This window comes from Pseudomassariella vexata (genome assembly GCF_002105095.1).
Source record: "Pseudomassariella vexata strain CBS 129021 chromosome Unknown BCR38scaffold_10, whole genome shotgun sequence".
NCBI lineage: Eukaryota > Fungi > Ascomycota > Sordariomycetes > Amphisphaeriales > Pseudomassariaceae > Pseudomassariella > Pseudomassariella vexata.
Window position 1 is genome coordinate 235 of NW_024467965.1, and position 12,984 is coordinate 13,218.

At 52.9% G+C, this 12,984-nt stretch overlaps 3 protein-coding genes across 3 annotated transcripts; 2 read left to right on the plus strand and 1 right to left on the minus strand.

Moving 5' to 3' along the window:
• Positions 1-1,322: 1,322 nt before the first annotated feature.
• Positions 1,323-2,078, plus strand: BCR38DRAFT_486954 (uncharacterized protein; the record flags this gene model as incomplete). Its single annotated transcript, XM_040864094.1, has 2 exons — positions 1,323-1,353; positions 1,723-2,078. The coding sequence occupies 2 exons, from the start codon at positions 1,323-1,325 to the stop codon at positions 2,076-2,078; spliced, it is 387 nt and encodes a 128-aa protein (XP_040713270.1).
• A 3,005-nt stretch (positions 2,079-5,083) lies between these two features.
• BCR38DRAFT_459140 (mannose-1-phosphate guanyltransferase) lies at positions 5,084-6,417 on the plus strand (the record flags this gene model as incomplete). Its single annotated transcript, XM_040862249.1, has 4 exons — positions 5,084-5,090; positions 5,174-5,217; positions 5,304-5,450; positions 5,518-6,417. The coding sequence occupies 4 exons, from the start codon at positions 5,084-5,086 to the stop codon at positions 6,415-6,417; spliced, it is 1,098 nt and encodes a 365-aa protein (XP_040713271.1).
• An 860-nt stretch (positions 6,418-7,277) lies between these two features.
• On the minus strand, positions 7,278-9,545 carry BCR38DRAFT_28971 (glycerol kinase). Its single transcript, XM_040854473.1, has 3 exons — positions 9,255-9,545; positions 8,201-9,192; positions 7,278-8,144 (listed from the first exon to the last, which is right to left on the minus strand). The coding sequence occupies exons 1-3, from the start codon at positions 9,452-9,454 to the stop codon at positions 7,621-7,623; spliced, it is 1,716 nt and encodes a 571-aa protein (XP_040713272.1). The 5' UTR covers positions 9,455-9,545; the 3' UTR covers positions 7,278-7,620.
• Between the last annotated feature and the right edge of the window lie 3,439 nt (positions 9,546-12,984).

A 12,984-nucleotide genomic window follows, 5' to 3' on the forward strand; every position in this document is an offset into this window, starting at 1 on the left:
TGGCCAGTGGTTCATCACTTTCTCCGTCTCATGAACATCATGGCTCGTCGTCACGCCGGCCAAACACCCCCTCTCAGTCTCTTCGCGCCTTCTCTCTATGCTTCTTCCGGTCTCCGAGTCCCTGTCATGTACATGGTCCAGTACATACATAATACATGAGGGCGTACATAGACTGGCAGGCATCGTGGTAGCATGACAGGTGGGTATGCATGTACGTGGGGATGTATCGTTATTTTTTTTTTTTACTGTTTTCCCAGTTCTACCCAGTCTAGAACACCGTTTCCAGCAGCCAGATATTACTTCTTCGAGTTGATTGCAGTTGCATTAGTGGCCGCCAAAACGCATCTGCAGAAGACAATTCGCTTGCTCTCTGCTGTCCCCAACATTGGAACCAGGCACATCCTTCCCAGCCCTTCTCCGAGAGTTTCGGGCGAGGAAACGTGACTTGTAGCCGATCCAGTGGACAGTTACGCATATTTTCTGGTCTCGCCATTTCGTCGTCACAGTCCGTAGACGGCGTGGGTTGGCCGCAGAAATGGTTCCAGTTCCTTACCATTTTGCCACTTCATTATGCCTGCCTCTGCATATACTGCGTCTTTACCCAGCAGGCCCCATTGTCGGACAGGGGAGACGGAGCACAGAGTGAAGAAGAGGGAAAGAAGCAAAAAAAAAAAAAAAAAAAAACCTCGCACGGGGACGCGGTACCGCATTCTGCCAAAAGCATATGGCCAGACTTATCAAGATGATCGTCTATGGGATGCATTACCCCATGTGTGTTGCGGTGGAGGTGCCTAGTTAGTCTCTTCGGTTTTATCAACTGGCAACGACACGCGCCAACACATCAAGATGGGTCACACTCTAGAGAGCCGCATCTTTACGTGCATCTATCGAACTTGTCCCTTCCCTTCCCGCCGCCGTCTCTCGGTCCTGTTTTCTTTGATTCCGTCTTTAGATATCCCTGCCCCACACTAACAACACATTTCTGCAATAAAGCACACATGTCTCGCCATCGATGGATCATCTTTCTGCACCGCAGCCCTGAATACGCAGCCTAACCTCCTTCTTCAACACCACATCACACCTCCGCCTCGTTGTACAGACCCATCACCAAGTGCTGCCTTACCGGTATTGAGGTTCTCTACCCTCCTCAACCCTCCCCACGGTTGGGCTCGACTGCATACTTCCAAGGGGTCCGGATCATCATCCCGCGCTGTTCTGGGCGTTTACCACGACTTGCCGGTCGATACCCGCGGGGTCGCTTTCCTACTCTGAACTCTAATCAAAACCTGCCATTATCGAAGCCATTGGCACAAGTCAACAATATGGGAGGCTTCTACATGCAATACCTCGAGAGTAAGTCATTCAATTCGTCCCGACCGATGATTCCGTCGTCGTCAATTGCACCGCCCAGAAACCATTTTCATGATGTGTGGTGGGGGAGTTCGTCTTACATGTGTCAACCCCCTGCATCATGGAAATCTTGCAGGCGGCCATCAGGTCCCTGTCGCCTTGACAAAATGCCATGATTTGCAGCCCCGGGTTCCTGACATGCGTTTCCGTGGAAAATGTCCGACCTGGGGCGTTCATCGTTGGGCTGTCATGCATATGTCCTTCGATCTGCTTCGCGTCACCAGCGCTGCAGCTGCTATGCATCATCATTAGATTGGCGGCCGACAGGAGATTTTCTTTCCCAGGATCAGGAGCTAACCGGAGTTCTCATAGGTCTGTGCCGACGAAGAGGGTGGCGAGATCCTTCATACGAATGCTACCGGGACTCTAGTGGCTACACATGCCTGGTCTTGGTCAACGGGCGCGAGTACCAGACGGATCTTGCCTACGAATCGGACGGTCTGGCCCAGGAGAACGCGGCCATGAGAGCGTTCATGGTGTGCCGCAACTTTTCCGTCAATGGGGGCATGCTCGCCCGTAACGGGATCGTACAGGGCCTTCCGGCCAATGATACCGGCAGGCGAAGCAAGAAGTCTCGCCACAGCTCGTCTGCTGGCCACAGAGAAAGCCACCACCACCATCGATCCGGACATCACTCGAGCAGCAGCTCAACGGCTTCTTTCGATTGAGGGAGAGTCCAACTGGTACTCCTCCCTGGAAGTACCGAATAGCCTTGCTTTTTTCCCCTGCTGGATGGACCCAGCGCGAGACACACATACAGATCACACACAGACGAGGCGCAGGTGCGAACTGAGATATACAAGCGGCGAAGCTTCACAGCTTATTCCTCCGGGTACATTCTGCGAAAAAATACCCAACCGGGGGGTGTTATCACCCATGGAGAGAGCGGGGAGACCAAAAATTGCATACATCGACGACTTGACGACTTGACGAATGACGAAACGACTTCTAATGAGACACACCGGCGGCTCTCTCGACTTGTTTTGCTGTGGTTTTCCGGTTCCCGAGTTTTGCCTGTTCTATTCTATCCCATAAAAGATTTGATGAATTCCACTATTTCCGGCCGGGATTTACAGAACCAGGCCGGTTGTTATGATACGGGCTCTCTCGGAGGCAACTCTGTTGGACCGGAAACTTATACGATTCCATCATTGCGGGAAGGGATTTCTCCGCTCTACATGCCATTGGGACGTGGCGGTGGACTTGGGGTGTTTTCTATTTGCGGTTTAGACGCATCACTCTTGCATTTGCAAATGACGAGCGACGGAGGGAAAAGGCACTTGGCCCGTGGCTTCTACTTGTCTACCACATTATTTCCCCAAAGCCTCACTCCTTTTCAGTTGCCCTGGCACACACAAACACACACACACAACCCAATCCCCTATGTGCCAGTCATATGAGAAAGCAGTGGAGGGAGCCAAATCTAATAGACTAGTTGGTGCTATTGGTGTTTACGACGAGATTCTGGAATGACGACGGCGACAGTGGTGGCGATTACTTACTAGGTTCACAACTTACGTTGGCACCTGGCAGTCCTCGGGGAGACCTCTTCAATTAGCACCAACTGGGTGGCATCGTATCGAGACCTGGGGGCTTATACTGGGAAATGGGAAGACCTTTGATTGGAAATTCTATATTCTCTTTGCCCCGTTCTGGAAGGCGGAAGACGATTATGATGACGAAGCTTATGAAAGAATCAAATCTTAACGACACACTCAAATAGGACAAACCAATACAACCCATCCACACATTCTCCAAGCATGTGCTTCCTTATCAAGAGAGGAGGGAAGGAGTGAGTGCTCTTGCTGTTTTTCATGTGAAATGCCGCCTTTGGATTAGAGTTTGTCGCCGGTGTGTACCGGCCAGTAGTTGCTTGACAAGCGGCGAGGAGGTGAGGTGAGGTCCGAACTGATCGATAAGCTAACTGCTGGGTTTAAAAAGGCCCGGTCGATATCTAAATTGATTCTAAAAAAAGATGCAGCCACAGGCCACACCCGCTGATCCCCGGATTAACGTGATCTTCCCTATCCCAGCAAGCGTTGAACTGCCAGTACTGAAGGTTAGCATCAAACGTTGATGATTGGGGAATATCGGAGTTGTCGAGTGCACATTAGTCTGCACTCTACTTAATCTGCAAGGAAGTTGAGATGTGTCCAGAATTTTGTTCTGGGTACGAAGTAATTAACGCATAACACATCCTTCCTGATCCCGCCCTGTCCAATCGAGGACAAACGTGGATCGTGCTCTTTTCCACCAAGCTCCGTTCTTCACGTTGAAACATGCACGAATTTCAACACGACTTCCCTTCTATCGAGAGCAACAAAGTGTACGTAGTTGCCCCTTGGAAGTTATACACCTCATTGCTCTGCCTCACGGTACTACGTCATGGTAGTCAGCCTCGAATTGAGGTTTTGCCATTGTGGACCGCTGGTCAACAAACGGGGTCGCAGGCTTGAGGTCGTACAGTGGCTTTGCGTAAGCTCGTTTGACGTTCGCCATAGCCCCCACAGTTGGCACCCGTGGTCTTGACACCTCGGGGACTCATGGGAAACAAATCGGGAGACTCAGATATGACAAAGAGACAAGATTTCGTACCAGCCATGGAAGGCTCCCATTCTCGTGAGTCAGGATATCCAAGAGCGCAACACGAAGTCTGCTGGCGAAGTCAGCACCACGACAAGACTCGGCTGAGAAGATTCTGCACCGTGAAGTCGAGTCGTGCGTCCTCAACGCTGCCAACCGACAATCCGACAATCGATTTGTTCCCGTCACTTCGGCGCAGCCCCCCATGGCCAGGTTCAGACAGGGATTATGGTTGCTGCTGACCACCTACCTTCCAGTCTGCTAATACAAGAAAACTCGAAATGGCAATGCAATTTGACGTGCGGTGCTTACCGGAGCAGCAGCTCAATTGAGTTTTTCATTCCTGGCTCAACGCTACATCTGACAAAGCGGATGTATGCAATCAATGTACTTCCTGACCCAAAGGGAGCCCCAGGGCAGCAAGATAGAGAAGACGTGACATGGCGACCAATTTCGCCTGGGCGATTGCAGGAGATTGTGGCTCGTGAGGCATTGGCTTATCTGATTGGCCGAACCAGAAGTGCCCCTTTCCTTGAGCTGCAAATTGGGAAAAACTGGGAAAGTGACCCAGGCTGGCGAAGTCGCGGGTGCGTGCTGCGAAGCTGCATTGTTGCGGCCCTGCTGTGGAAATCATTAATTAGCGGGACGGGTGACATGAGGGAAAACCGACCTGTCTTCATCTCCTCTGCCCATCTTTGAAACATCGTAATATCTGAAAGCCCGGCTGATCTCCCGACTTTCGCGATACTTTTACTCGTATACAAACCCGTCGCCGAACTCTCGTTTTTTTCTTTCTATTCTTTCGCACCTCTGGATCTTTCTTGCGCCGACGAGACCACCTGCAGCAGTCCGAGCTTGACTTTCCAGCCTGTCTGCGTTAAACCAACCCCTTTGCGACCCTTGCGACCACACCAGATCTCCGCGTTCAATCCACTTACGAATCGGCGAAACGCAACACCTTCTCCACCACACCACACATCATCAACGAGTCCATCTCTCTCGAGAACACCGGCGACTTTACTTCTCGTCGTTCTTCGTACACTCGCTACATCACTCGTTCACATTTTTTACAACCGAACCTACCGCCATCATGAAGGGTAAGTGCAGCCTGCTCTGCGTCGTCCGCTGGACGGCCAGCCCTGCACCCTCGTGAGCTTCCACTGACTCGACCTCCCGACAGCTCTTATTCTCGTCGGCGGTTTTGGCACACGCCTTCGTCCTCTCGTACGTACAGCTTTTGGCGGCATCGACGAAGATGCGCGCAACACGCCGGGCGCAATGTCCAACGCTGACGAATTTGCTCATATTAGACCCTGACTCTGCCCAAGCCGCTGGTCGAGTTTGCGAACAAGCCTATGATCGTCCATCAGATCGAGGCCCTCGCTGCCGCTGGTGTAACCGACATCGTGCTCGCTGTCAACTACCGACCCGAGATCATGGAGAAGGCACTTGCCGAGGTTAGTATCTCCCACCACCGACCGGCTCCCACTTCTGCAACCTGTTGCTCACCCTTCGCACCTTCAGTACTCCGAGAAGTTCGGCGTCAACATTGTCATGTCGGTCGAATCTGAGCCCCTAGGGACCGCTGGCCCTCTGAAGCTCGCCGAAGAGATCCTGAGCAAGGACGACACGCCCTTCTTTGTTCTCAACTCAGACGTCACCTGCGAGTTCCCCTTCAAGCAGCTGGCCGAGTTCCACAAGGCCCACGGTGACGAGGGTACCATTGTGGTGACCAAGGTCGAGGAGCCCTCCAAGTACGGTGTCGTAGTCCACAAGCCCAACCACGCCTCGCGCATCGACCGTTTCGTCGAGAAGCCCGTCGAATTCGTCGGCAACCGCATCAATGCCGGTCTCTACATCCTCAATACGTCGGTCCTCAGCCGCATTGAGAAGAACCGCCCCACCTCCATCGAGCAGGAGACATTCCCTGCTATTGTTCGCGAAGGTCAGCTGCACTCCTTTGACCTGGAAGGCTTCTGGATGGATATCGGTCAACCCAAGGACTTCCTGACGGGCACCTGCCTGTACCTCTCTTCCCTGGCCAAGAATTCGCCTAAGCAGCTTGCCTCGCCCTCGGAGAGCTTCGTACACGGCGGTAATGTCATGATTGACCCCTCGGCCAAGATTGGTAAGAACTGCCGCATCGGCCCCAATGTGGTTATTGGCAAGGGCGTCGTGATTGGAGATGGTGTCCGTCTGCAGCGATGCACTCTCCTCCCCGGCTCCAAGGTCAAGGACCACGCATGGGTCAAGAGCACCATTGTGGGCTGGAACAGCTCCGTCGGCAAGTGGGCTCGTCTCGAGAACGTCACGGTCCTTGGTGACGATGTTACCATTGGTGACGAGATCTACGTGAACGGTGGCAGCGTTCTGCCTCACAAGAGCATCAAGGCCAATGTCGAGATTCCCGCCATCATTATGTAGGCCAGGCCAGCCCAGGCCTAGCTGCAAGATGGCAATGCATTCGCGTTTCTTTGACACAACACTTGTCCAATGTATATTCTGGCACATCCCATTTCTCCCCCCCCCCTTTTACCATATCGTAATACGTTTTCGACCGGACGAAAAAGCACTTCTCAACTTCTTGTTCCGTTACCGACTATGATTGAGGCAGACAGGCGTTTTCAGGACTGAGGGTTTGGTGACAGGTTGGGGGTCATGCTGAACACGGAGACATGTTTTCCCCCCCCTTGCTCCACACTACGAACCCATGAGATACCAAGAAATCTAGAGGCCCGCCTCTCGTATGAGGGAGGCAAAGAGCTTAGAGTTGATGAACCCTCAAAAAAGTTGGCGTGTGGCATTTAGCGAAACGAATTGGTTCTTTTTGGCTGGCATTGCATTGCATGGCATTGGCTGGCGTAGGGCTCAGTGGACGTGTGACGTTGTCTGGAACTCGACCCAATGTTTGACGAACGTTCGGAACGGCATTGAGGGGTAGGGCTGGTGCGAGAGAACAGAGCATGTGTCGTGGTTTGGAGTCACTTGTCCATGTGTCTGAGAGGAATTATCTCGTCTGTGCCACATGAGTGAAGCCTTGCCCCTCAAGAGAGAGAGATCATAGAGGATAGGGCACGGAAGTATCGGTTGTACTATAGTGGCTGCATAGCGAGCAATGCAAGAATAGCATTGGTCGACTTTCGTCGTTTGAGGTCAACTTCGGACGGACGGTGGTGGTTACTAAGGGATTACTCGACAACTCGAGCCAACTTTGACCAATATTGAGATGCAACCCTTTTCAGATGAGTCGGAACTTTTGAGCAAATGCCTTGACACCAGTTGAATGTGCCGACAACTCGGGGGGGTACTTCGCCACATTGACTAAAACTGAGGTGAGCCTTTCAGTATTTCTTTACATACTACTTACTAGTTGAATGTATCGAATGTCTACAGTGGGCTGTTACTCGATACGTCGACGTCGGAGGGGTGTGTGTTGAGCATCTTGGCCACATGTGCACACCAAATGATTCGGTAGATTAAAGTAAGGTATTAGTATGCAGTTCCATTAATGCCTACTAATACACGAAGTACTCCTACTCTAGCATAGGGGCGGGGGGATATCTTTCCAGCCCGCGATATATGTACGTGTATGTTCAGCCGAGTCGACGGCACGCACCTTCTCCGACATTACACCACCTTAGCCGACTCCTCGTCTTTTTGACCGAGTTCGATGGCACTGTCCTCTCGAACAAGCTTGGACAGTTCCGCCTCCTCTTCCTCGTCGTGATGTTCCTGAGTCACCCATCCACGACTCATCTCCACGGCTCTCTCCCAACACGTGTACATTCTGGCGACCGTCTTCTTGTCCATTTGCGGCTCGAAGGTGCACCTGCCTTTCTTTTTCCGCATCATGGAGGATATCTCGTCTAAGCTGTTCCAGCCGCCGTCGTCGATGGCCAGGCCGGCCGCGATAGCGGCGCCGAGCGCTGTTGTTTCGCGCATGGCGGGCCTCTCCACCATGATATTGGTGAGGTCGGCCTGTGTTTGCATGGTGAGGTCAGAGTTGGACATGCCGCCATCCACCGCCAGGGACTCGAGACTGTGGCCTGAGTCCTTGGCCATGGCATCAAGAATTGCGCGCGTTTGGAAGCATGTAGCTTCGAGGGTTGCGCGCGCGATGTGGCCCCTGTTGGTGTGTTGTGTCAAACCGACTACAAGAAATGTTAGCTGCTATTCTTCAGAGGCGAGGTGAGGAGAGAAAACGTACACAATGTGCCCTTCGCATCGTCGATCCAGTAAGGGGCGAAGAGACCGCTGAAGGCGGTGACAAAATACACTCCACCGTTGTCCTTAACGCTCTCGGCCAGTGCGGTGACCCTGGTTGAGTCGCGCTCAAACCCCAAGTTGTTCATCAAGAACTTGACACCCGATCCAGCGACCGCAATACTGCCTTCCAGTGCGTACACCGGCTCGGTACCCGGACCGAAATCATATGCAATAGTAGCCAACAGACCGTACTGGGAGATGACGGGCTTAGTTCCGACGTTGTACAGCAGGAAACACCCTGTGCCATAGGTATTTTTGGCCTGACCAGCGCTGAAGCCACACTGCCCGACCAGCGCACTAGACTGGTCGCCCAAGCAGCCCGCAATCCTGACACCAGCTAGAGCACCACGGCCCAAAGTACCGTAGGCTTCAGAGCAACTTGAAGGCACGATCTTGGGGAGGGCGACCTTCCGGGGGTCAATGCCAAAAAAGTCCAGGAGCTCGTCGTCGTATTTCAGCGTCCGCAGGTTCATGAACATGGTCCGGCTGGCGTTGGTGCTGTCTGTGACGTGGATGTTCTTCTCCTTGCCGTTGAGTTGGTAAATCAGCCAGGTGTCAACGGTGCCAAAAGCCAGCCGTCCTTCGGCATAAGCCTGACCCACGGCTTCATTGTTGCGGATCAGCCAGAGGAGCTTCACGCTCGAGGGATATGTGCTGAGGGGTAGACCGCACATGTCGAGAAGCTTGTCGGAGTGGGGACGAGCCTTGAGCTCGCGGACGATGTTACTCGTGCGAGTGTCGGGCCACACGACGGCATTGCAAAGCGGCTCGCCCGTGTACTTGTCCCAGACCACAATTGTTTCTCTTTGATTTGTGAGGCCGATGGCTTTGATCTGGGATTTGGAGTAGCCTTTGGAGATGAACTGCTCCATCGCCTTTTCTATACATTCTTCAACGGATCCGACGAGATCCATGGGGTCGTGTTCGTGCCATCTGTTGATAGCTTGTGGTCAGCTCACACATGCGTGGGTACAAGAGGGTGGGAGGCTACTGACCCTGACTCCGGGTAGTGGTTATCGAACTCGATTTGGTGACTTGCGACTGGTTCCGCTTCGCTGTCGAAGATGATGAAGCGAGAAGAGGTTGTGCCTTGATCGATGCTGCCTATGAACCACTCGCCTTGGGATTCTGTGGCAGCCGTGTATTTGTCCGTACGGGAGCGCTTGCACTCGCGGAACTCGTAATTTTCACCCATTGTGGTGGTCGTGTTAGACGTGGAGGAGGATGTGGTGGTAATGGCGCGCTGCTCCCCAGTGTGAGGTGTGACCGCCACAGGACGGTTCGGTGTGCGGGCAGGGCTGCCTGCTTCGAGCACTCCGGCAAGATGGATAGGCGGATGAGGAGAGTCAGAGTGCTCGACGGACAGCGTGGCTATGTCCTAGCTTTCTGGACGGTGTCCCTGGGTGCTGACGACAGCGGCCGAGGGGAAGCGGGCCACGGAGTTCTTGGGCGGTCTCGGCGTGTTGATCAGGGGGGTTACGATTACTTTGGTAGTGTGGTGATAGTGTTTGCGACTACTAGGGAATCTACAAAGTCTACTAGATGGCGTTGGCGATGGCGATGGCGAGGCTGGACTTGCAAGGAGGCAGTTTTTGGGAGGCAGAGGTGAGGTTGAGAGTGAGTTGGCGAAAACAAGGACAGGAGTAGAGCCGCCAAGGGTATTACACAGAGAGCGACGAGTGCAGGCCGAGAAGATGGAGGGGAGGGAGGACGGCATTTTCTGTCGACGATTTGGGGTGGTCGCGAGCTATTCAACCGATCTGCGGATGGTCGGTAGGAGTTCTTGGGTCAAGGTTGTGCAGGGGTGCGGCTAGGCTTGCTAGGACTAGGTGCAGAGCGGTCATGCGGTGCGCTGCTCCAAACTCCCATCCGTCCCCGCAACGTCACGACTCCATTCCAAGCAAGCACGGATGGGCAAATTGCGCTTGCCTCGTGATTGCTGGAAGATTTGTGGGGAGTTATCTCGTGTTGCTCAGATGCTGATTTCCCTTTTCTCGTAGTGATGGGTAAGTCTCTCCAATGGCCCGTGGGGTGAGCTTCAGCGGTAGCAAAGTCCCCATTGGCCGGCGCTGTACATTTCGGGAAACGGCTAAGAGCCAGTCCTCAAGTCCAATTGGCCGCGATACTCGCACCAAGTCCGGCACGCAATGGGGACTTGGCAGCGCTGTTGTCGTCTGGCCTTAGTGAGATAATGCGGGGTAGTCTGGGCGCAAGAATGGGCCCCATTCATTGGATTCTTGGGGCTTCTGGACGCGTCTGGACGCATGTGAATACTTTGGTAAATGTGATAGAACTCTCCTTACGCTGGCCGAGGGAATCTGGCCCATATGCAAACCGTTTCGCCTCGAAGGAACAGCCTGGGAACATAACCTCGGGTCAATCTTCGGAAAAGTCGTCGACGTTGGGGCCAAGTGAGCAGCCGAGCGCATCCATCTGTTCCATCTGTCCACATGTCAGTCAGATGGCGCACCAGCTCCCGTCCCTCGCTGGCAGCCACCATCGGAGGTTCTTGGCCGGCCTATTTGATTAGTTCAGCCTCAGCCATGTCGACATTTTCGTCTTTTTACTATGGGGAAGCGGGTTTGAATCCCATATCAGACTGACGGTGTAGTATTTGCCTCCGAGTTGCACCGAAATAACGAGCTCGACAAGTCACACTTTCCAGGTCAATAGGACGCTTGGGGCTGTGCATTGAAGTGGATGATGTTCCCCGTCAGCATGGAGTATTTTGCTCTCCAGCTGACCGCAGAGTCCACAGCGGAGTTTCCGGATTCTGGGGCTATAACCAGCGCCAAGAATATAAGCTTGGCAAGCGTATAACTACGTTAGAGACCCGGCCCGACCGACGCAATACCATATCATGACAACACGGCATCGAGACAGACAATATCGCTTGCACCGCCGTACTGAACAACTGTCTCTACAAACGATCGCACATCAGTATGATGAAACCGCCGCGTTTGCACCGCCGCCCCGGGGCGCTATGAGCAATTATGCGGCACGCCCTATCCATCGATGTTGACCCGCAAAATGATGAACCGTTTCAAAACTTGAAGGCCACAAATGACACACGAACCTAAACTCACGATAGTTGCCACCTCCCGTCAGTCAACCGTATCCCCCCCTCCCCTTCACGTTTAGAATTTCCAAGGGACTGGCCCCTTTTCGAGTAGAAGTAATTTCACGATGTTTGAACCGCTGACCCATTGTGGGTCTAGATAATTTCTTGTTTAAGACTGGATGAATACTGACAACAACATAGAGTCATTTGACAATGCTGAACAAGCTAGGGGCAGACAGGAAAACGGCGCATCCAGGTAGAATAACCAAGTTATGCCTGTCTACTGCGCGGGAACATCAGGCTTTCCCACATTATTCCAAGTTTGGTGTGCTGCGTCTCTTGTCCTTCCTTGCCGGGGAGCAGTGTCCATGTTTACACAATACCACCATCCCGACTTACCTCACGCCGACCCGACAACTATAAATCAACTGGAAATAGCATTTGCGGCACCGGACCCACGCTGATCGATAGCCATAAGGGGGAAGCTCATGCGTGCCCAACCCTCAACCCATTGAAGAACAAACAAACAAACGCTGCCCAATACGCGCGAAAGGGGGTCTCCATCGCCAGCAATGACTCAAATGGCCGTGCTTGGTGAACCCACACGTCCTAAATTTGTCGCTCCAAATTTTGCACAATGGCTATTACGGTTCGAGTCGCCGCTACTCCAGCTGTTTACCCTGTTTTCCTCCAGCGCAGCACAAGTATAGTAGCCTGCGAAACGCCGTTGTGGAAGACTAGGAACGCTGACGGCCAAGAATCTTGCAAAAGTCAAACGGGTGAAAGTGCACAGAGGGAAAATAACCGTATTGCGGACACCCTAGCACAGAACGAACAACGTTTAGTCAGCGGAGGATCACTGAGTACCGGTTGCTGGTCGCTTTGATTGAGACTTTGGTCTGGCAATTGACGTAAACTCTGCTATTCATACTGGACTCGTCCAAACCGAACATCGTGACGGCCGAGGGTTTAGTTACGTCTGGGTCTGGGCAGCTGGATGCTCCACTTGCTAGCATTGTGTTGAGGGGCAAAAGATATATTCAGAGCAGCTCTTGTGCATTAGTCCTGTGGAAGACTCTACTGTGCATACATCCGCATACTGTCAACCTTGCGGTTGCAATAGAACCGTAGGCGTTGAAAACCATTCATTTGGGTGACGAGTGTTTGGTTCAAGGCCAGGGTCGCATGGCTCTGAACCATGCGCATCCATTCCCGCAGCATGCAAACACCCAGTAAAAAGCTACGACAGTCCGGGTCAGACTTGGGCATCGGCCCGGGAAGAACAGCGTCAGTGGCTTTATTTTATTCTCAGCGGGCCCTTCATGTTGTTCCGACAAAATAAGCTGGTCGAGAAATGGTAAATGATACATTGTCGTCAATGGCATTTTCATGGGAGATAGAGAACCACCTAGCCCCTTCGCATGCGGAAACTGGTATCCGGCTATCATTATCGTGACTGCTCACAATGCGTTGCAGACCGGCTAGAGGGGGCATCAAGTTTCTTCCTGAGGCGCAGCAGAGGACAGCTGCATCAGAGGCAAAACTTGCGAATTAAAGATGGGCCATGACGTAAATACTGACTGGTCTGCAGGAATGAGAACCCACTCGCTTCCAGACTGAACAAGAACTCGGCGATTAGAAGACTCCAGGTACAATTGCATACC